The 20,560-nt window shown below is 39.4% G+C and overlaps 1 protein-coding gene across 1 annotated transcript in view; it reads left to right on the top strand.

The window, feature by feature from the left end:
* Positions 1-20,560, top strand: part of Nup107 (nuclear pore complex protein Nup107) — an 83,400-nt gene that overhangs the window by 51,566 nt on the left and 11,274 nt on the right. Inside the window, exons 13-16 of the mRNA XM_070085119.1 lie at positions 2,253-2,451; positions 5,284-5,403; positions 9,628-9,804; positions 10,512-10,706. Of these exons, the coding sequence (XP_069941220.1) occupies positions 2,253-2,451; positions 5,284-5,403; positions 9,628-9,804; positions 10,512-10,706 (691 nt within the window). The remainder of the gene's footprint in view (positions 1-2,252; positions 2,452-5,283; positions 5,404-9,627; positions 9,805-10,511; positions 10,707-20,560) is intronic.

Here is a 20,560-nt window from a genome sequence, read left to right as displayed (position 1 = left end):
TTTAACAAGTAAAGGTTAGGCTGCATATAAGAAAATATTCAAAAAGATCTTTTTCTAGATCGGTTTGATTTGTTAGACCTACTTTGCAGAAGACGCATGACATATACAAGGTGTTTAAAAAAGATGTACCCAATTTCAAAGCAGACTGCTTTGAAATTGGATCCATCCCTTTCAAACACCCTGTATACGTATTGGCTATATTGTTTGTGAATGCTTTAGCTTTTATGAGTCTAAGTACAGCCTCTCCTCACTTAATGATGGAGTTCTGTTCCTGAGACCACGTCGTTAACCGAATTCGTCGCTAAGTGAGAAGCATAATATAATGGTAGTAGGTTTGTGTCAGTCATCTTTGATATTATTTTAATGTCATCTTTTCACCATATACATATAACATTCCTGGCATGTATTTAAATGTTTATACAGTAGTATACTGTACAGTGGACCCCCGGTTAATGATATTTTTTCACTCCAGAAGTATGTTCAGGTGCCAGTACTGACCGAATTTGTTCCCATAAGGAATATTGTGAAGTAGATTAGTCCATTTCAGACCCCCAAACATACACGTACAAGCGCACTTACATAAATACACTTACATAATTGGTCGCATTCGGAGGTGATCGTTATGCGGGGGTCCACTGTATATTGAAATAAACAGAACGGAGGAAATCAGCTCTAATATACATTACAGTGGACCCTCGACCAGCAATAGCATCGATTAACGATAAATCTGACTAGCGATACATTTTATCGCAAAAATTTTGCCTCGATTAGCGCTAAAAAAACTCGACCAACACTATTCGTTCCGTCTGAGACGCGTCCACTTCTGGCCAGTGTTTACAAGCCAGCCAGCCACCGCGGTCGCTTCCAAGCATACAATCGGAACATTTTATATTATCACAGCCTTTTTAGTGATTGCACCTGCAAAATAAGTCACCATGGGACCCAAGAAAGCTTCTAGTGCCAACCCTACAGCAAAAAGGGTGAGAATTACTGTGGATATGAAGAAAGAGATCATTGCTAAGTATGAAAGTGGAGTGCATGTCTCCGAGCTGGCCAAGTTGTACACAAAACCCCAATCAACCATCGCTACTATTGTGGCCAAGAAAACGGCAATCAAGGAAGCTGTTCTTGCCAAAGGTGCAACTATGTTTTCGAAACTGAGATCGCAAGTGATAGAAGATGTTGAGAGACTGTTATTGGTGTGGATAAACGAAAAACAGATAGCAGGAGATAGCATCTCTCAAGCGATCATATGTGAAAAGGCTAGGAAGTTGCATGACGATTTAATTAGAAAAATGCCAGCAACTAGTGGTGATGTGAGTGAATTTAAGGCCAGCAAAGGTTGGTTTGAGAGATTTAAGAATTGTAGTGGCATGCATAGTGTGATAAGGCATGGTGAGGCTGCCAGTTTGGACCAAAAAGCAGCTGAAAAATATGTGCAGGAATTCAAGGAGTACATAGACAGTGAAGGACTGAAACCTGAACGAGTGTTTAATGGTGACACTGACAATGTTGTGAAACACTTTAGGAATGTCATAAAGGAACGGGAGGTACAGGCCTCTATGGGCAGATATGTTGTGCGACAGAGGTCCAGTGACTCTCAAGCTGGTCCTAGTGGCAATAAAAGAAGAAGGGAAGTAACCCCGAAAAAGGACTTGCCACCTCAAGTCCTAATGGAAGGGGATTCCCCTTCTAAACACTAAGACCATCAATACACTCCCCTCTTGCCATCCCATCAATCATCACCAGATCTTCAATAAAGGTAAGTGTCATGTAACTGTGCATGTCTTCTTCAGTTTGTATGTATTAAAATTAATATTTCATGTGCTAAAAATTTTTTTTTCAATACTTTTGGGTGTCTTGCACGGATTAATTTGATTTCCATTATTTCTTATGGGGAAAATTAACTTGACTAACGATTATTTTGACTAACGATGAGCTCTCAGGAACGGATTAATAGCGTTAGTCGAGGGTCCACTGTATTTAGGTCAGAGAGCCCATCGTAAGTCCGAGGCGTTGGTAAATGAGTACATCGCTAAGTGAGGAGAGGCTGTATTTATAACATTATTCCTGTAATTTTGTTTGTTTGGGTGTTATATATGTGACACACTAAACATTAATACTGCATTATTGTGCCAAGATTCTAAATGAGCTTATCTTCTGTTAAAAGACAAAAAAAAAGAATTAGCATTCTGTTATGTTATCATAACCATATAACACTGATAAAAAGTAATTTGAGCTGTATGTTTCAGATTATCATCCAACATTCGTGATCCTGAGGGAGAAGTGGTGTCAGAAACTACAGCAGAGGATCGAGTTAAAATCAGTGCTATAGACTGGCTGTTGTATGACCCACAACAACGAGTAGAAGCTCTTAGACAATCCAATGCTCTTATGCGCACTTTTCTTGTCTCGCGCAAGATTGGAGCCACTCGTGTTTTATTTAACAAAGTATGTTTCAGTGAGTTAACTATAAAATATTATTTTCATTAAAAATGTGATCCACAGGAATTCAAGTAGGGTCTTCGATGTGTATATGTATAATGATGATTTTGTCTATCCGTTTACCTTGTAAGTACAGTAGGGCCCCCGTGTCTGTGGGAATACGTTCCAAGGACCTGCCACAGATACTGAAACCGCAGATAGTAATGAACCCTATATATAAGTCCTACACATACCTACATACATGGGAAGTACAGTGCCTACACTCTGAAGGAGGGGTGTTAATGTTGCAGTTTAAAAACTGTAGTGTAAAGCACTCTTCTGGCAAGACAGTGATGGAGTGAATGATGGTGAAAGTTTTTCTTTTTTGGGCCACCCTGCCTTGATGGGAATCAGCCAGTGTGTTAATAATAATAAAAAAAATAATATAAAGTTTAATTGATAAATTATGCACAATAAGTGGAGAATTATCACTTTCACTGATGGGAAGCACTTCACAGTTTCTCTTAAGATTTGAAGAATTTCCACCATCATTACTTTTGCACTTTGAGACCATTATTAAGCAGAATTAAGGGTTATTTTTGGGACGTGGTAAACCATGGCTATGGGGGTCCTACTGTATCTAGTGATTTATTTTGAGTCCCCAATTGAGATTATTGGTAGTCATATCCAGATACCTCAATGATGGCAATTTTGCAACCAACAACTGTATATAAAAATTCATTCAATACATATGCATTGGTATCTTCTAGTGGATTAGGTACTTGTGCAGGGTTTCTGACATAATTTTTTTTTAATAAATTATGAGACTTGGTTAGTTATTTCTAGTCATGCAGGGTGTAAGATTAGGATTAATGGAGTTTGAGGAAGCACTAAACCCAAGTGGGTTATTCAAGGAATGCTGGGAGCTCTTTCCTTTATCTGTTAATCACAGCAGAACTCTGAACAGTCAGGATGTTGCTGTTGTCATATTATGATTAAGCACATGTTCTCAGAAATGGCAGAAAACGGAGGAAAGGAATTTAGTGTACCTGTACGTAAATAACAGTTACAGTATTCATAAGGTGCAAAACCTAGCTTTATTTATTCTTTTTACTGATCGTGGGCAGATAGTTATTATGATTTAGAGCGGGAAGAAAAATGCTTGCCACAGCTATTAAACCACTTGGACAGAATTACAGAGGCATTGGAAGAAAATGAAAACATTGATGTTATGTACACAGATTTTGCAAAGGCACTTGACCAATGCAATCAGGGTGATTGCACACAAGGAAAATAACTGGATATTCTAGTTTCTTACAGATAGAACACAGAGTGGTACAGTGAACCCTCATTAACAGAGTAATAGGGAAAAAGGGGTGAATGTTATTGCCAATTGTCCATTGTTTTCGAATTATAAAATTTATTTCTCATGATAGTTGGTTCTGGAAACACTACTGGACATAAAGAACTCTAACATGTAAAGCAAAACAGTGAGGCTGTGAGGAAGGGAAAGTGGGTGGATGAGAGAGAGTGAGTGAACAGAGAGTGGGGGAGGGTGGGTTTCAGAAAGCATAAGTAGATGTGTGGGTATGAGGGTGGAAGGTTATGAGAGAGGGTGTAAATGTGGGTGGGGATGGGAGAGATCATGAGGGTGTGTGGGTAGGTGTAAGGGTGAATGGGTGAGGGGTGGGTATGAGAGAGAGGGTGGGTAGGTAGATATATGAGATATGGCAGGTAAATGGGTGTATGAGAGAGGATGGATTTGAGAGGGTTGATGTTAAAGGTGGGTATGAGATGTTTGTGTGAGCATGGATGGGTATGTGAGAGGGTAGGTGGGCACAAGAGTGAATATGAGAAGGTAGGTAGGTGAAATAGGAGAGGGAGGGTGGGTGGGTGTGAGGGGTGAATGTGACAGGGCAGGTAGGTGAGTGTGAGGATGAATGTAAGAGAGTGGGTGAGTGGATGTAAGGGTGTATGTGAGAGCTTGCTAGATTCACTCTCCTAGCCTCATGAGCTGTCATACCTGTTCTTAAAACTATGTATGGAATCTTCTTTCACCACTTTTTCATCAGGGTCATTCCACTTCTAGACCACCCTGAGATTGAAGAAATACTTCCTGACATAACTGTGGCTCATCTGTGTCTTTAACTTTCAGCCATGCCCCCAAGCTCATTTAGCCTTTCCTTGCATACTTCTGCAATTTCTCCAGTTTCTTAACATTCTTCCTCAGGTGCGGGTGCCATACTGGGCCTGACATGTTGTGTAAAGGACCCAGAATAACTCTTTGTCGAGATTCCTGAAGGCCACTCAGATTTGCTAGGCAGCACTGGCTCCAGAGATTATTCACTTGGTATAAGCCTCTGACGATATGATAGTCAGAGGCCTATGTCCCGAGTCTATACTCTGTGTCCAGTCTTTTGGCTCCTTACCTTATCTTCATAACCTTGCATTGCTCTGTGTGGGGGGGGGGGTGTAGTTGTTTATTTGTCAATACTTTCATCAGAATAGTAATTAACTAAAATCATCAGCTACTGTACTTTGTTGGCTGACACTTATTACTGTACTTCAATAACTTCACTGTATTTGTATGTACAGTAATTTTCTGTTGGTTGCTGGTACCAACAGTCTTGGTGACCCGGTAGTCAACAAGGAAGCCTAGTCTCAGGCCATGCTGTAAGGGTAAAAGAACTCTCAGTATCAGTCATAAGTAAGTCACATGTGCAGGTATGTATTTGATTAGGATCCATTGCTAAATCTTCCATCAAATTGGTTTAATAGCTGTTTAAGCTTATTTTCATTTAAACCACTAATAAGATGTATTTTTTCTTTAAATGTTTGTAAATTACCTGTATTTAATAGATACCAAGTGATTCAGTGGATATAATAATGAGGGAGCATGAAGTTGAGACAGGATCATCTGACCTTCCACCACAGGCTGAAAATGTTGTACGAGAATACTTCTGTATACGTACCTTCTTGGTAAGTGACACTACTTTGTTTAATAAGCTTCATAACATTTGCTCCTTATGTTGACAGCCCTTTTCTTTCATTTTGAATGAAGGAGTCATAAAGTAGTTACTGTATAGCTCTGTCTTTTCATATGTGCTTCAGTTTACCTGTTCTTCCAGATATGTGTATTCATTTATCCATCCATCCACTTTTGCCCTTCATCCAGTTTTTTGTTAAAATTTCTGTGCAAGACTTTTATTGCTACTGCATTTTAAAAATTATGTACTTTATTCATTGAATTTCTCGTGATTTTGTTGACATCTGTGCAGTGGTTACTGTATTAGTTTCTCTCTTTTTAGGAAATATATCTAAAAGATTATGCTTACGTGCTCACACAAGTCTGCTGGATGCTCAAGCCCTAAGAATTCAGAACCTGTATCCCTTCCCTTCAAACCATTCCTGGGATGACCCCTACCCCACCTTCCATCCACTCCAGATTTAGACTCTTTGTCATCCTATCCCTTTACATCCTCTGTATATACCTGAATCATCTCAACAATCCCTGCTCAGCCCTCTGAATTATACCTATGGTGACCCTGCATCACCTTTTAATTTCTTTTAAATTCGCTGCATGATATTCACACCATACATTGCTCCCAAACATTACATTGCTACCAACTCTAGCCTCCTCCTCACTGCAATGTTCAAAACTCATGCCTCATACCCATTTAAAAGTTTTGGTACCACTAAATTTTGGTACATTCCCTATTTTTGCTACCATAGATAAACCTTCTTCTTTTCTTTCCACAGATGCCTCCACACCACCCACCTTTTTACCCCTTTATCTATTCTGTGGTTTGCCTTACCTTTCATAGACCCATCTTCTGACATGTCCACTCCCAAATATCTAAATACATCCACTTCCTCCAATCTGCTATTCAGTCTTTCATTACCTATATTTTTTGTTACTATCACCTTGCGCTGTTTTATGTTCACTTTGTTTCCTTCTTTTACATACCCTCCCAAACTCCTTCGCCAACGTTTGCAGCTTTTCTTCAGAATCCCCCAAAAGAACTGCCATCAACAAAAGGCAGATGCAATAACTCCACCTTGTATCATATCCAACATCTTTCAATCAAACACCTCTTACCAACACCCTAGCATTCACTTCCTTTACAGCCCCATCTGTAAATATGTTAAAACAACAATGGTGACATCATGCATCCCTGTCTAAGTCCTGCTTTTGCTGGGTAATAGCCCCACTCTCACCTGCATACCCTAACTTGAGCCTTACTTCTTCTTTTAACAAACTGGCCATATCCCACCAAGGCAGGGTGGCCCAAAAAGAAAAAAACGAAAGTTTCTCTTTAAATTTAGTAATTTATACAGGAGAAGGAGTTACTAGCCCCTTGCTCCTGGCATTTTAGTCTCCTCTTACAGCACACATGGCTTATGGAGGAAGAATTCTGTTCCACTTTCCCATGGAAATAAGAGGAAATAAACAAGAACTATTAAGAAAATAGAAGAAAACCCAGAGGGGTGTGTATATATATATGCAGATGATAGAGTGGGAGAGGCACTGTCAAGAAATTTTAATGAAAATAAGAAAAAATTTTGGAGTGAGTTAAACAAGTTAAGAAAACCTAGGGAAAGTATGGATTTGTCAGTTAAAAACAGAGTAGGGGAGTTAGTAGATGGGGAGATGGAGGTATTAGGTAGATGGCGAGAATATTTTGAGGAACTTTTAAATGTTAAGGAAGAAAGAGAGGCAGTAATTTCATGCACTGGTCAGGGAGGTATACCATCTTCTAGGAGTGAAGAAGAGCAGAATGTAAGTGTGGGGGAGGTACGTGAGGCATTACGTAGAATGAAAGGGGGTAAAGCAGCTGGAACTGATGGGATCATGACAGAAATGTTAAAAGCAGGGGAGATATAGTGTTGGAGTGGTTGGTATTTTTGTTTAATAAATGTATGAAAGAGGGGAAGGTACCTAGGGATTGGCAGAGAGCATGTATAGTCCCTTTATATAAAGGGAAAGGGGACAAAAGAGATTGTAAAAATTATAGAGGAATAAGTTTACTGAGTATACCAGGAAAAGTGTACGGTAGGGTTATAATTGAAAGAATTAGAGGTAAGACAGGATGTAGGATTGCGGATGAGCAAGGAGGTTTCAGAGTGGGTAGGAGATGTGTAGATCAAGTGTTTACATTGAAGCATATATGTGAACTGTATTTAGATAAAGGTAGGGAAGTTTTTATTGCATTTATGGATTTAGAAAAGGCATATGATAGTGGATAGAGGAGCAATGTGGCAGATGTTGCAAGTATATGGAATAGGTGGTAAGTTATTAAATGCTGTAAAGAGTTTTTATGAGGATAGTGAGGCTCAGGTTAGGGTGTGTAGAAGAGAGGGAGACTACTTCCTGGTAAAAGTAGGTCTTAGACAGGGATGTGTAATGTCACCATGGTTGTTTAATATATTTATAGATGGGGTTGTAAAGGAAGTAAATGCTAGGGTGTTCGGGAGAGGGGCGGGATTAAATTTTGGGGAATCAAATTCAAAATGGGAATTGACACATTTACTTTTTGCTGATGATACTGTGGTTATGGGAGATTCTAAAGAAAACCTGCAAAGGTTAGTGGATGAATTTGGGAATGTGTGTAAAGGTAGAAAGTTGAAAGTGAACATAGAAAAGAGTAAGGTGATAAGGGTATCAAATGATTTAGATAAAGAAAAATTGGATATCAAATTGGGGAGGAGGAGTATGGAAGAAGTAAAATTGGGGAGGAGGAGTATGGAAGAAGTGAATGTTTTCAGATACTTGGGAGTTGACGTGTCGGCGGATGGATTTATGAAGGATGAGTCTAATCATAGAATTGATGAGGGAAAAAAGATGAGTGGTGCATTGAGGTATATGTGGAGTCAAAAAACGTTATCTATGGAGGCAAAGAAAGGAATGTATGAAAGTATAGTAGTACCAACACTCTTATATGGGTGTGAAGCTTGGGTGGTAAATGCAGCAGCGAGGAGACGGTTGGAGGCAGTGGAGATGTCCTGTTTAAGGGCAATGTGTGGTGTAAATATTATGCAGAAAATTCGGAGTGTGGAAATTAGGAAAAGGTGTGGAGTTAATAAAAGTATTTGTCAGAGGGCAGAAGAGGGGTTGTTGAGGTGGTTTGGTCATTTAGAGAGAATGGATCAAAGTAGAATGACATGGAAAGCATATAAATCTATAGGGGAAGGAATGCGGGGTAGGGATCGTCCTCGAAAGGGTTGGAGAGAGGGGGTAAAGGAGGTTTTGTGGGCGAGGGGCTTGGACTTCCAGCAAGCGTGCGTGAGCATGTTAAATAGGAGTGAATGGAGACGAATGGTACTTGGGACCTGACGATCTGTTGGAGTGTGAGCAGGGTAATATTTAGTGAAGGGATTCAGGGAAACCGGTTATTTTCATATAGTCGGACTTGAGTCCTGGAAATGGGAAGTACAATGCCTGCACTTTAAAGGAGGGGTTTGAGATATTGGCAGTTTGGAGGGGTATGTTGTGTATCTTTATATGTATATGCTTCTAAACTGTTGTATTCTGAGCACCTCTGCAAAAACAGTGATAATGTGTGAGTGTGGTGAAAGTGTTGAATGATGAAAGTATTTTCTTTTTGGGGATTTTCTTTCTTTTTTGGGTCACGCTGCCTCGGTGGGAGACGGCCGACTTGTTAAAAAAAAAAAAAAATGTATGTGTAGTGTGACATAAGTAGAAGTAGCAAGACGAACCTGAAATCTTGCATGTTTATGAGATGGAGAAAAGATAATAGCAATCCTACCATCATGTAAAACAAGTACATACAGGCTTCCGTATTACATTCACCTGGCAGGTCGGTAGTGCCTCCCTGGGAGGTTGCTGTCTTCCAGCCTACTACCTAGATCCAGCAGGTATATCTCCCTATAATTCTTGTTTCTCCATGGGGAAGTGGAACAGAATTCTTCCTCCGTAAGCCATGCGTGTTGTGAGAGGCGACTAAAATGCCAGGAGCAAGGGGCTAGTAACCCCTTTTCCTGTATATATTACTAAATTTGTAAAGAGAAACTTTTGTTTTTCTTTTTGGCCCACCCTGCCTCGTTGGGATACCGCCAGTTTGTTGAAAGAAAGAAGATTACTAACTTTAGTTTTTTTTTGGGGGGCCACTCTGCCTCAGTTTGATATGGCTAGTTTGTTGAAAGAATGAAGAAGATTTACATAATGGAAATTGTTTTTCTCAGTCTGCTCAGGATTCCTTCACTGATTGGTTTGATCACTACCATCAAAAGAGACCATCTGCTCCTCAGAAGCCTGCAGCAGGTTCAGGATTTTCTCAGCAGGTAGCCTATGAACAGGCTGAGCAGCAGTACAAAGGTGAAATGGAGCGATGGCAACATACTTTGAAGCTTATTACCAAAGTGAGTAAGTTTTTTTATCCACTTTACCCTAGTCTTCTATCAGCCTAGTTAGTCTTCAGTCAACCATGAAAAACATTAGTGTATGTCTAATAAATGAGCAGTTTCATGTTTACAGTTTTCACTATTTTGGTTAATAATAGCCTGCATTTTGAAGGAGGGGTGGTGGGAATATTGTAGCTTGGAGGGACATCTGAGCTGCAAATGTCGGCACATCTCTGGCAAGACAGTAATCGAGTGAGTGATGGTGAAAATGTTTGTTTTTGGTGGGGGGGGGATCACCTTACCTTGGTGGAAGATGGCTAGTGTGTCATAGAAAACTTATTATCCAAAGAGATCAGGACTCAGATTGTTTTTGATAACCTAAAAATTCAAGTACATGTACATGTATTTGGACTTTAAGTGAAACATGCTAAATTCATTGTTCTAAATAAACATTATCTTATCATTTTCACAGTTTCCCGTAATTTTTGTAGTTACAGTTGTGGTAGGGTGTGGTGGCCATGCAGAACAGGGGGTTTGTTGTAGATACATTCTCTAGTGATGGTGTTTAGTGCAAGAAGAGTTTAAAGTGTTTGTCCATTTAGCACTACTGTCAATTCATTGTAGAAAATAAAAATGATTTTTCTCTGCATATTGTTCACCTTTTATAGAATTTTTAAAATATTTTTAATATACATTCTCAGCTTCAATTTTAATTTTATCTGCAGACTGCCTGTGACCACTTGTACAATGTCTTGCTGTTTCCTGAGGGTGGTTGGTTAGTCGATTCAGCTTTAGAAGACCAAGAACCTGAAATTACAGGAGTGAGTGGGGCAGAAGAAAGTGGTGAAGTCCGAGCTGAAACTCCTGAACCCAACCGAGCACACCATTTGTCAGTACTTAGATCCATTTATATCCCACAGGTAAGAATACATATATTTTTTAAGCCTAAGCCTAAATCCTAAACCTGAGAATTTCTCTCAGGCTTGAGAAAGTTAAAAAAAATTATTTTTTTCCTATGAAATGATAGAGAATCTTTTTTCGAAGGTAATGAAACCTAAAGTATGAAATTTGATGGAAAACTTACAGAATTACGCTCTCATAAAGTTCGCAGTCTCGACGATATTTTGCATTGGCAATTTCGCTGTTCCAGTCAACCGAACTCATAGCTATTTCACTAGTATTCCTTCCATTCTATTGATTGAATACAAAAAACCACCTATTTATCTATTTCAGTTATCCAGTACAGTGATCAGAAATCTAATTTGGCCAATTTAAAAAAAAAAATAAAAAATTGCCAGTTTATAAATAGGGTCCAGAATAAACAATGTAGACATTCCTGGCATTAAAAAACATTTTCTCTGTTCACACAAAATATAAGATTTACTGAATTATTGTAATAATTGTATAAATACTGGTAGTAGCTTGGTAGACAGCAACCACCCAGGGAGTTACTACCGTCCTGCCAAGTGAGTGTAAAACAAAAGCCTGTAATTGTTTTACAGGATGATGGGACTGCTGGTGTCCTTTTTTCTGTCTCATAAACATGCAAGATTTCAGGTACATCTTGCTACTTCTGCTTACACTTAGGTCACACTACACATACATGTACAGTGGACCCTCGGTTATCGGCTGTAATCAGTTCCAAAAAATTGGCCAATAACCGAAATGGCCGAAAACTGAACTAATATTTCCCATAAGAATTAATGAAAATACAATTAATCTGTTCCAGACAAAAATATTCACAAAAAAAAAAAAAATTTAACAATTATGTAAATATTACATTAACCCTTTGACTGTCGCAACCCCCAATCCTGAGGTGTCTCCTGGTGTCGCAAAATTTAAAAAAAAAAAAAAAATTCTTATGAAATGATAGAGAATCTTTTCCCGATTTGTAATGACACCAAAAAAACGAAATTTGATGGAAAACTGACGGAATTATGCTCTCGCGAAGTTAGCGACCTCGGTGCTGTTTACAAACCGGCGATTTCGCCCACTTTGAGCCCTATTTTCGGCTAATTCCATTGTTCCAGTTGCCCAAACTCATAGCTATTTCTTTAGAACTCCATTTTTTCTATCGATTGAATACAAGAAACTGTCCATTTACCGATTTCAACTACCTAATAATGTGGTCAGAAATTTGCAATTTGGCCAATTTCACGAAAACTAAAAAATATGACAATTTCAAAACAAGGTCCAGAATGAACAATGCAGACATTCCTGGCTCTAAAATAACATTTTCTTTGCTCATCAGTCATGTCTCCAGGCCTCTCTGATATTACTCTTGCTTTCTATTTTGAATTTTTATTCAAACAAAAAATAGAAGACTTACTATTATGCAGACTACTGCAATACTGTAATAATTGTATAAATAACATCAACCTATTCATGACTGCATATTAGAATGGCTAGTTGGACATTTATTGGACAATGGCATCATTTGTTTACTTTTGAACATTGGCAAAAATCAAACATTTCCCCTACTTTGAGCTCCATTTCTAGGTTCTTTTTATAGGAAAATCAATCAAAATCACCTCTATTTCTATAATATGTTTTCCATTCTATCAAATGAGACCAAGAAAACGAGAATACAACCATAAATACTATACGAAAATAGACCACAAAGTCGGCATTTTAATTAAAAAAAACGGTCGGAGTTTTTTTTTTCTCATTATGTACTGCGTGCTCCAGGATTTTTTTTATATGGTGCACACTGACCACACAGACCCATTCTCTCACATGTGGGCCTACCAGCTTTCTGCTTGATTTGAAGCCACTAGAATTTATGAGTATACAGTGGTCCCTCAATAATCCTCCATAATCCGTTCCTGGAAGTGGGACTATTATCGAAATGGACGATTTACGAATCAATTTTCCCCGTAAGAAATAATGTAAATTCCATTAATCCGTTCCTGACACCCGGAAGTATTAAAACAAAAAAATTTTTTTACATGAAATATAGATATAATACATAAACAATACAGTGGCACATGATGAATTAAACATTAACAGAATAACACTTACCTTTATTGGCGATTCTTCTTTGTGTATGGAAGACTGGAGAAGGAGACTGATTGGATGAATTACTGTTTGGAAGGGGAATCCCCTTCCATCAACACCTCGGGTACCAATTGCTTTTCTGGGGTTACTTCTCTTCTCTGTTTCTTAATGCCACTAGGACCACCTTGAGAGTCACTGGAGTCCTGTCTCGCAAAAAAACTGTCCAGAGAGCTCTGTTTCTGCGTCTCTTTAAAACTTCCCTAAAATGGGCCAAGACTCTGTCACTGTACAAGTTGCCGATAAGGCTTGCAACATCCTTCTCTGGGTGATGTTTCTCCATAAATCTTTCCATCCTACCCCACATTTCAAAAATCTCCTTAAATTCTGAAGAAGGCACCTTCCTCCATCTCTCTTCCTCCTCCTCTGCAGCAAGATTCTGAGCTGCCATCTGTTGCTGTTCCTGCTGAAGCTCTTGCAGCTCCTCAGTGGTTAGCTCTTCGTTGTGGTCCTCCACCAACTCTTCCACATTCTCCAAACTCACATCCAACCCCATAGAAGTCCCCAGTGCCACAATGGATTTAACAACTGACATAGGCTCATCAGGGTCAGCCCCAAACCCTTCAAAATCCCTCTTGTGGACACAATCTGGCCACAATTTTCTCCAAGCATTGTTCAAAGTCCTGGTAGTCACTCCCTCCCAAGCCTTACCTATAAGGTTTACGCAATGGAGAATACTGAAATGTTCTTTCCAAAAATCTCGTAGGGTCAAGCGAGTGTCTGAGGTCACATTCAAGCACTTTTCAAACATTGCTTTGGTGTAGAGTTTTTTAAAGCTTGCAATGACCTGCTGGTCCATGGGCTGGAGGAGAGGAGTGGTATTCGGGGGCAAGAACTTTACTGTGATGAACCCAAACTCCTTCAGAATTAGGTCATCCAAGTTTGGAGGATGAGCAGGTGCATTGTTCATTACTAGGAGGCACTTGAGATCCAATTTCTTTTCCAGAAGGTAATTCTTCACACTAGGGCCAAACACTTCATTGAACCACTGTACAAAAATTTCCCTCGTGACCCATGCCTTACTATTAGATTTCCAAAACACACACAATTTACTCTTCATAACATTGTTTTTCCTGAACACTCTGGGATTTACAGAATGGTACACTAGTAATGGCTTCACTTTGAAATCCCCACTAGCATTAGCACAGAACATGAGCGTCAGCCTGTCTTTCATAGGCTTGTGTCCTGGCAGCGCCTTTTCTTCCTGAGTAATGTAGGTCCTCTTTGGCATTTTCTTCCAAAAGAGGCCTGTTTCATCACAATTGAACACTTGTTCAGGTTTCAGTCCTTCAGCCTCTGTGTACTCCTGGAATTTATGCACATATTTTTCAGCCGCCTTGTGGTCCGAACTGGCAGCCTCACCATGCCTTACCACACTGTGTATGCCAGTATGCTTCTTAAATCTCTCAAATCAGCCTTTGCTGGCCTTAAATTCACTCACATCATCACTAGTTGCAGGCAATTTCTTTACCAAATCGTCATGCAACTGCCTAGCCTTTTCACAAATAAGCGACGTCATAAGACTATCTCCTGCTAATTGTTTCTCATTTATCCACACCAATAACAACTTCTCAACATCTTCGAGTACTGGTGATCTCATTTTTGTCAGCATATATACCCCCTTTGCAACAACAGCATCCATGATTTCCTTTTTCTTGGCTATGATGTACGGGATTTGTTATACATCCTGGCCAGTTCGCCCATACGTACACCACTATCATATTGTTCAATTATGTTTTTCTTAAATTCAATCGTATTTCTCACCTTCTTTACCAAAGGCTTGGCACTAGGAGCTTTCTTTGGAGCCATGGTAGCTTATTTAGCACTTAAATAACTTGCAAGCACTAAAATAAATGAAATATGAAATATTTCGCTGGAGCACGTGAGGGGACCATCGCTCACTGGTAAACAATGGCACACTGGCTGGGAAGGAAAGGCCGAGGTGGCTGGAGGCGGCTCAGACCGTGAGTACGCCTCCGGGACGAAGGACTATTAGCGAGTTACCGGACCATTTCCGAGTCAATATTTTGACGAAAAAGCAGGACTATTTCCGAAATGGACGACTTTCAGGCCGGACGATTATTGAGGGACCACTGTATATACGTCAAACACGGTACCTCGTAAGACGTATATATACGGCCGCGACAGTCAAAGGGTTAAAGGCTAATGCTGGCTTCTGGAAGATAAGGAAGAGGAAAGAGGGAGGAGTTAGTGTTTAAGGGTTATCCCCCTCCATAAAGACTTTAGATAGCAAAGCCTTCTCTGGGGTTACTTCCCTTCTTTGTCTTTTAATGCCACTAGGACCAGCTTGAGAGTCACTGGACCCCTGTCTCACAACAAATCTGTCCATAGAGGTCTGTTTCTGGCATCTCTTTAAGATTTCCCTGAAGTGGGACAGGGTTTTGTCACTGAACATGTTGCAGATATGGCTTGTTTCAGCTTGATCAGGTTGGTGTTTCTCTACAAAAGCTTGCACCCTAGTCCACATTGCACACACCTCTTTAATCTCTGTCATTTACTCCTACAGTACATTCATTACTTTTTTTTTTTTTTTTCAACAAGTCGGCCGTCTCCCACCAAGGCAGGGTGACCCAAAAAAGAAAAAAAATCCCCAAAAAGAAAAATACTTTCATCATCATTCAACACATTCACCACACTCGCACATTATCACTGTTTTTGCAGAGGTGCTCAGAATACAACAGTCTAGAAGCATACACATATAAAGATACACAACATATCCCTCCAAACTGCCAATATCCCAAACCCCTCCTTTAAAGTGCATGCATTGTACTTCCCATTTCCAGGACTCAAGTCCGACTATATGGAAATAACCGGTTTCCCTGAATCCCTTCACTAAATATTACCCTGCTCACACTCCAACAGATCGTCAGGTCCCAAGTACCATTCGTCTCCATTCACTCCTATCTAACACGCTCACGCACGCTTGCTGGAAGTCCAAGCCCCTTACCCACAAAACCTCCTTTACCCCCTCTCTCCAACCCTTTCGAGGACGACCCCTACCCCGCCTTCCTTCCCCTATAGATTTATATGCTTTCCATGTCATTCTACTTTGATCCATTCTCTCTAAATGACCAAACCACCTCAACAACCCCTCTTCTGCCCTCTGACTAATACTTTTATTAACTCCACACCTTCTCCTAATTTCCACACTCCGAATTTTCTGCATAATATTTACACCACACATTGCCCTTAAACAGGACATCTCCACTGCCTCCAACCGTCTCCTCGCTGCTGCATTTACCACCCAAGCTTCACACCCATATAAGAGTGTTGGTACTACTATACTTTCATACATTCCCTTCTTTGCCTCCATAGATAACGTTTTTTGACTCCACATATACCTCAACGCACCACTCACCTTTTTTCCCTCATCAATTCTATGATTTACCTCATCCTTCATAAATCCATCCGCCGACACGTCAACTCCCAAGTATCTGAAAACATTCACTTCTTCCATACTCCTCCTCCCCAATTTGATATCCAATTTTTCTTTATCTAAATCATTTGACACCCTCATCACCTTACTCTGTTCTATGTTCACTTTCAACTTTCTACCTTTACACACATTCCCAAACTCATCCACTAACCTTTGCAATTTTTCTTTAGAATCTCCCATAAGCACAGTATCATCAGCAAAAAGTAACTGTGTCAATTCCCATTTTGAATTTGATTCCCCATAATTTAATCCCACCCCTCTCCCAAACACCCTAGCATTTACTTCCTTAACAACCCCATCTATAAATATATTAAACAACCATGGTGACATTACACATCCCTGTCTAAGACCTACTTTTACCGGGAAATAGTCTCCCTCTCTTCTACACACCCTAACCTGAGCCTCACTATCTTCATAAAAACTCTTTACAGCATTTAATAACTTACCACCTATTCCATATACTTGCAACATCTGCCACATTGCTCCTCTATCCACTCTATCATATGCCTTTTCTAAATCCATAAATGCAATAAAAACTTCCCTACCTTTATCTAAATACTGTTCACATATATGCTTCAATGTAAACACTTGATCTACACATCCCCTACCCACTCTGAAACCTCCTTGCTCATCCGCAATCCTACATTCTGTCTTACCTCTAATTCTTTCAATTATAACCCTACCGTACACTTTTCCTGGTATACTCAGTAAGCTTATTCCTCTATAATTTTTACAGTCTCTTTTGTCCCCTTTCCCTTTATATAAAGGGACTATACATGCTCTCCGCCAATTCCTAGGTACCTTCCCCTCTTTCATACATTTATTAAACAAAAGTACCAACCACTCCAACACTATATCCCCCCCTGCTTTTAACATTTCTGTCATGATCTCATCAGTACCAGCTGCTTTACCCCCTTTCATTTTACGTAATGCCTCACGTACCTCCCCCACACTTACATTCTGCTCTTCTTCACTCCTAAAAGATGGTATACCTCCCTGACCAGTGCATGAAATTACTGCCTCTGTTTCTTCCTTAACATTTAAAAGTTCCTCAAAATATTCTCGCCATCTACCTAATACCTCCATCTCCCCATCTACTAACTCCCCTACTCTGTTTTTAACTGACAAATCCATATTTTCCCTTGGCTTTCTTAACTTGTTTAACTCACTCCAAAATTTTTTCTTATTTTCATTAAAATTTCTTGACAGTGCCTCTCCCACTCTATCATCTGCTCTCCTTTTGCACTCTCTCACCACTCTCTTTACCTTTCTTTTACTCTCCATATATTCTGCTCTTCTTATAACACTTCTGCTTTGTAAAAACCTCTCATAAGCTACCTTTTTCTCTTTTATCACACCCTTTACTTCATCATTCCACCAATCACTCCTCTTTCCTCCTGCACCCACCCTCCTATAACCACAAACTTCTGCCCCACATTCTAAAACTGCATTTTTAAAACTATTCCAACCCTCTTCAACCCCCCCATTACTCATCTTTGCACTATCCCACCTTTCTGCCAATAGTCGCTTATATCTCACCCGAACTTCCTCCTCCCTTAGTTTATACACTTTCACCTCCCTCTTACTTGTTGTTGCCACCTTCCTCTTTTCCCATCTACCTCTTACTCTAACTGTAGCTACAACTAAATAATGATCCGATATATCAGTTGCCCCTCTATAAACATGTACATCCTGGAGCCTACCCATCAACCTTTTATCCACCAATACATAATCTAATAAACTACTTTCATTACGTGCTACATCATACCTTGTATATTTATTTATCCTCTTTTTCATAAAATATGTATTACTTATTACCAAATTTCTTTCTACACATAGCTCAATTAAAGGCTCCCCATTTACATTTACCCCTGGCACCCCAAATTTACCTACTACTCCCTCCATAACATTTTTACCCACTTTAGCATTGAAATCCCCAACCACCATTACTCTCACACTTGATTCAAAACTCCCCACGCATTCACTCAACATTTCCCAAAATCTCTCTCTCTCCTCTACACTTCTCTCTTCTCCAGGTGCATACACGCTTATTATAACCCACTTTTCACATCCAATCTTTATTTTACTCCACATACTTACCTTAAAATATTTGTAGTCTCAGTGTAGGGCAAGAGGTGAGTAGTATTTATTTGAAGGAAGTCATTGTAGGTAGTGGTAGATGCAGGTACAGTACACATATGTAACCATGTTCACTGAGTTTAATCGTTTCTAACAACTACCTTTCGATGTCAACATAAACAAAGGGAGAAGTAATGAATAATTCATGCCGAAAATTGTAAACAAACGCATATGAAGGGCGGTTACTGCACCAGTCGCCAGATTCACAGTTATCTCTAATGCTGCATCAGAGAAAACTTAATGTTTACTCTCCATCCAACTCTACCCAATAACATATAAACATTGCATGTTTATATGCTATGTTTGTATGCTACATGATATGTAACATGTTTCTTATATAATTTTGAAGAAAATATCATAGATGGATTAATGAAAATGTCTATATTAACATAAAATAAGACATTTAATGTGCCAAAGAGTGATTATTAAATATACATCACATATAATAAACATTGCATGTTTATATGTTATGTAACGTGTTTCTATTTAATTTTGAAAAAGATATAATAGATGGATTAATGAAAATATCTATATTAACCCTGGGTAGTAGGTTGATAAACAGCAACCGCCCAGGGAGGTACTACCGTCCTGCCAAGTGAGTGTACAACGAAAACCTGTAATTGTTTTACATGATGGTAGGATTGCTGGTGTCTTTTGTCTGTCTCATAAACATGCAAGATTTCAGGTATGTCTTGTTACTTCTACTTGCACTTAGGTCACACTACACATACATGTACAAGCATATATATACACACCCCTCTAGGTATTCTTCTACAGTGGATCCCCGGTATTCGATATTAATCTGTTCCTGAGAGCTCATTGAATACCGATAATATCGAAAACCGAATCAATTTTCCTCATAAGAAATAATGAAAATCAAATTAATCCGTGCAAGACACCCAAAAGTATGAAAAAAAAAATTTACTACATGAAATATTAAGTTTAATGCAATAGAATAATTACAATAACAATAAAATAATTGACACTTACCTTTAATGAAGATCTGGTGATGATTGATGGGATGGAAGGAGGGGAGAGGTGTTAGTGTTTAGAAGGGGAATCCCCTTCCATTAGGACTTGAGGTAGCAAGTCCTTTTCCAGGATTACTTCCCTTCTTTTTTTAATGCCACTAGGACCAGCTTGAGAGTCACTGGACCTCTGTCGCACAACAAATCTGTCCATAGAGCTCTGTACCTCCCGTTCCTTTACGATTTGTCTAAAATGGGCCACAACATTGTCATTGTAATAGCTGTGTTAGGGTGATTTTCATCCATAAAGGTTTACACTTCAACCCACTGTGCACACATTTCCTTAATTTTTGAAGTAGGCACAGTGTATTCCACAACTGGTATAGGCTTCTCAGGGTTAGCCCCAAACCCTTCAAAATCTTTCTTAATTTCCATACTAATTCTCACCCTTTTTACCACAGGGTTCGCACTAGAAGCTTTCTTGGGGCCCATGGTGACTTATTTTGCAGAAACAAACACCAAACACAGTGATAATATGGATAATATGGAATGTACCGAATGTATCCTTAGATGCGCGCACACTGGCTGGCTTGTAAACACTGGCACACAAGGGGCAGTTCAGGCCACATGTGGACAGGTCTCGTACGAATCGTATCGAATACCGGGTTTTCAATCGAATACCGAGGAAATTTTTTTGCGATATAATGCATCGAATACCGGATTTATCGAATACTGATGCCATTGAATACCGGGGGTCCACTGTATTTTCTTTCTAGTTCTTGTTCTTGTTTATTTCCTCTTATCTCCATGGGGAAGTGGAACAGAATTCTTCCTCCGTAAGCCATGCGTGTTGTAAGAGGCGACTAAAATGCCGGGAGCAAGGGGCTAGTAACCCCTTCTCCCGTATAAATTACTAAATTTAAGAGAAACTTTCGTTTTTCTTTTTGGGCCACCCTGCCTTGGTGGGATACGGCCGGTGTGTTGAAAGAAAAGAAAGATCTATATTAACGTAAAATAAGACATTTAATGTACCAGTGATTATTATTAAATATACATTGCATATAAACATTGCATGTTTTTATATACAGTGGACCCCCGCATAACGATGGCATCGCATAGCGATTTTTCCGCATAACGATTACTTTTATCGCAAAAT

The sequence above is a fragment of the Cherax quadricarinatus genome, chromosome 15 (assembly GCF_038502225.1).
Source record: "Cherax quadricarinatus isolate ZL_2023a chromosome 15, ASM3850222v1, whole genome shotgun sequence".
In the NCBI taxonomy this organism is placed as follows: Eukaryota; Metazoa; Arthropoda; class Malacostraca; order Decapoda; family Parastacidae; genus Cherax; species Cherax quadricarinatus.
Note: the sequence above shows the minus strand (reverse complement) of the source record. Positions and strands in the feature narration are given on the sequence as shown.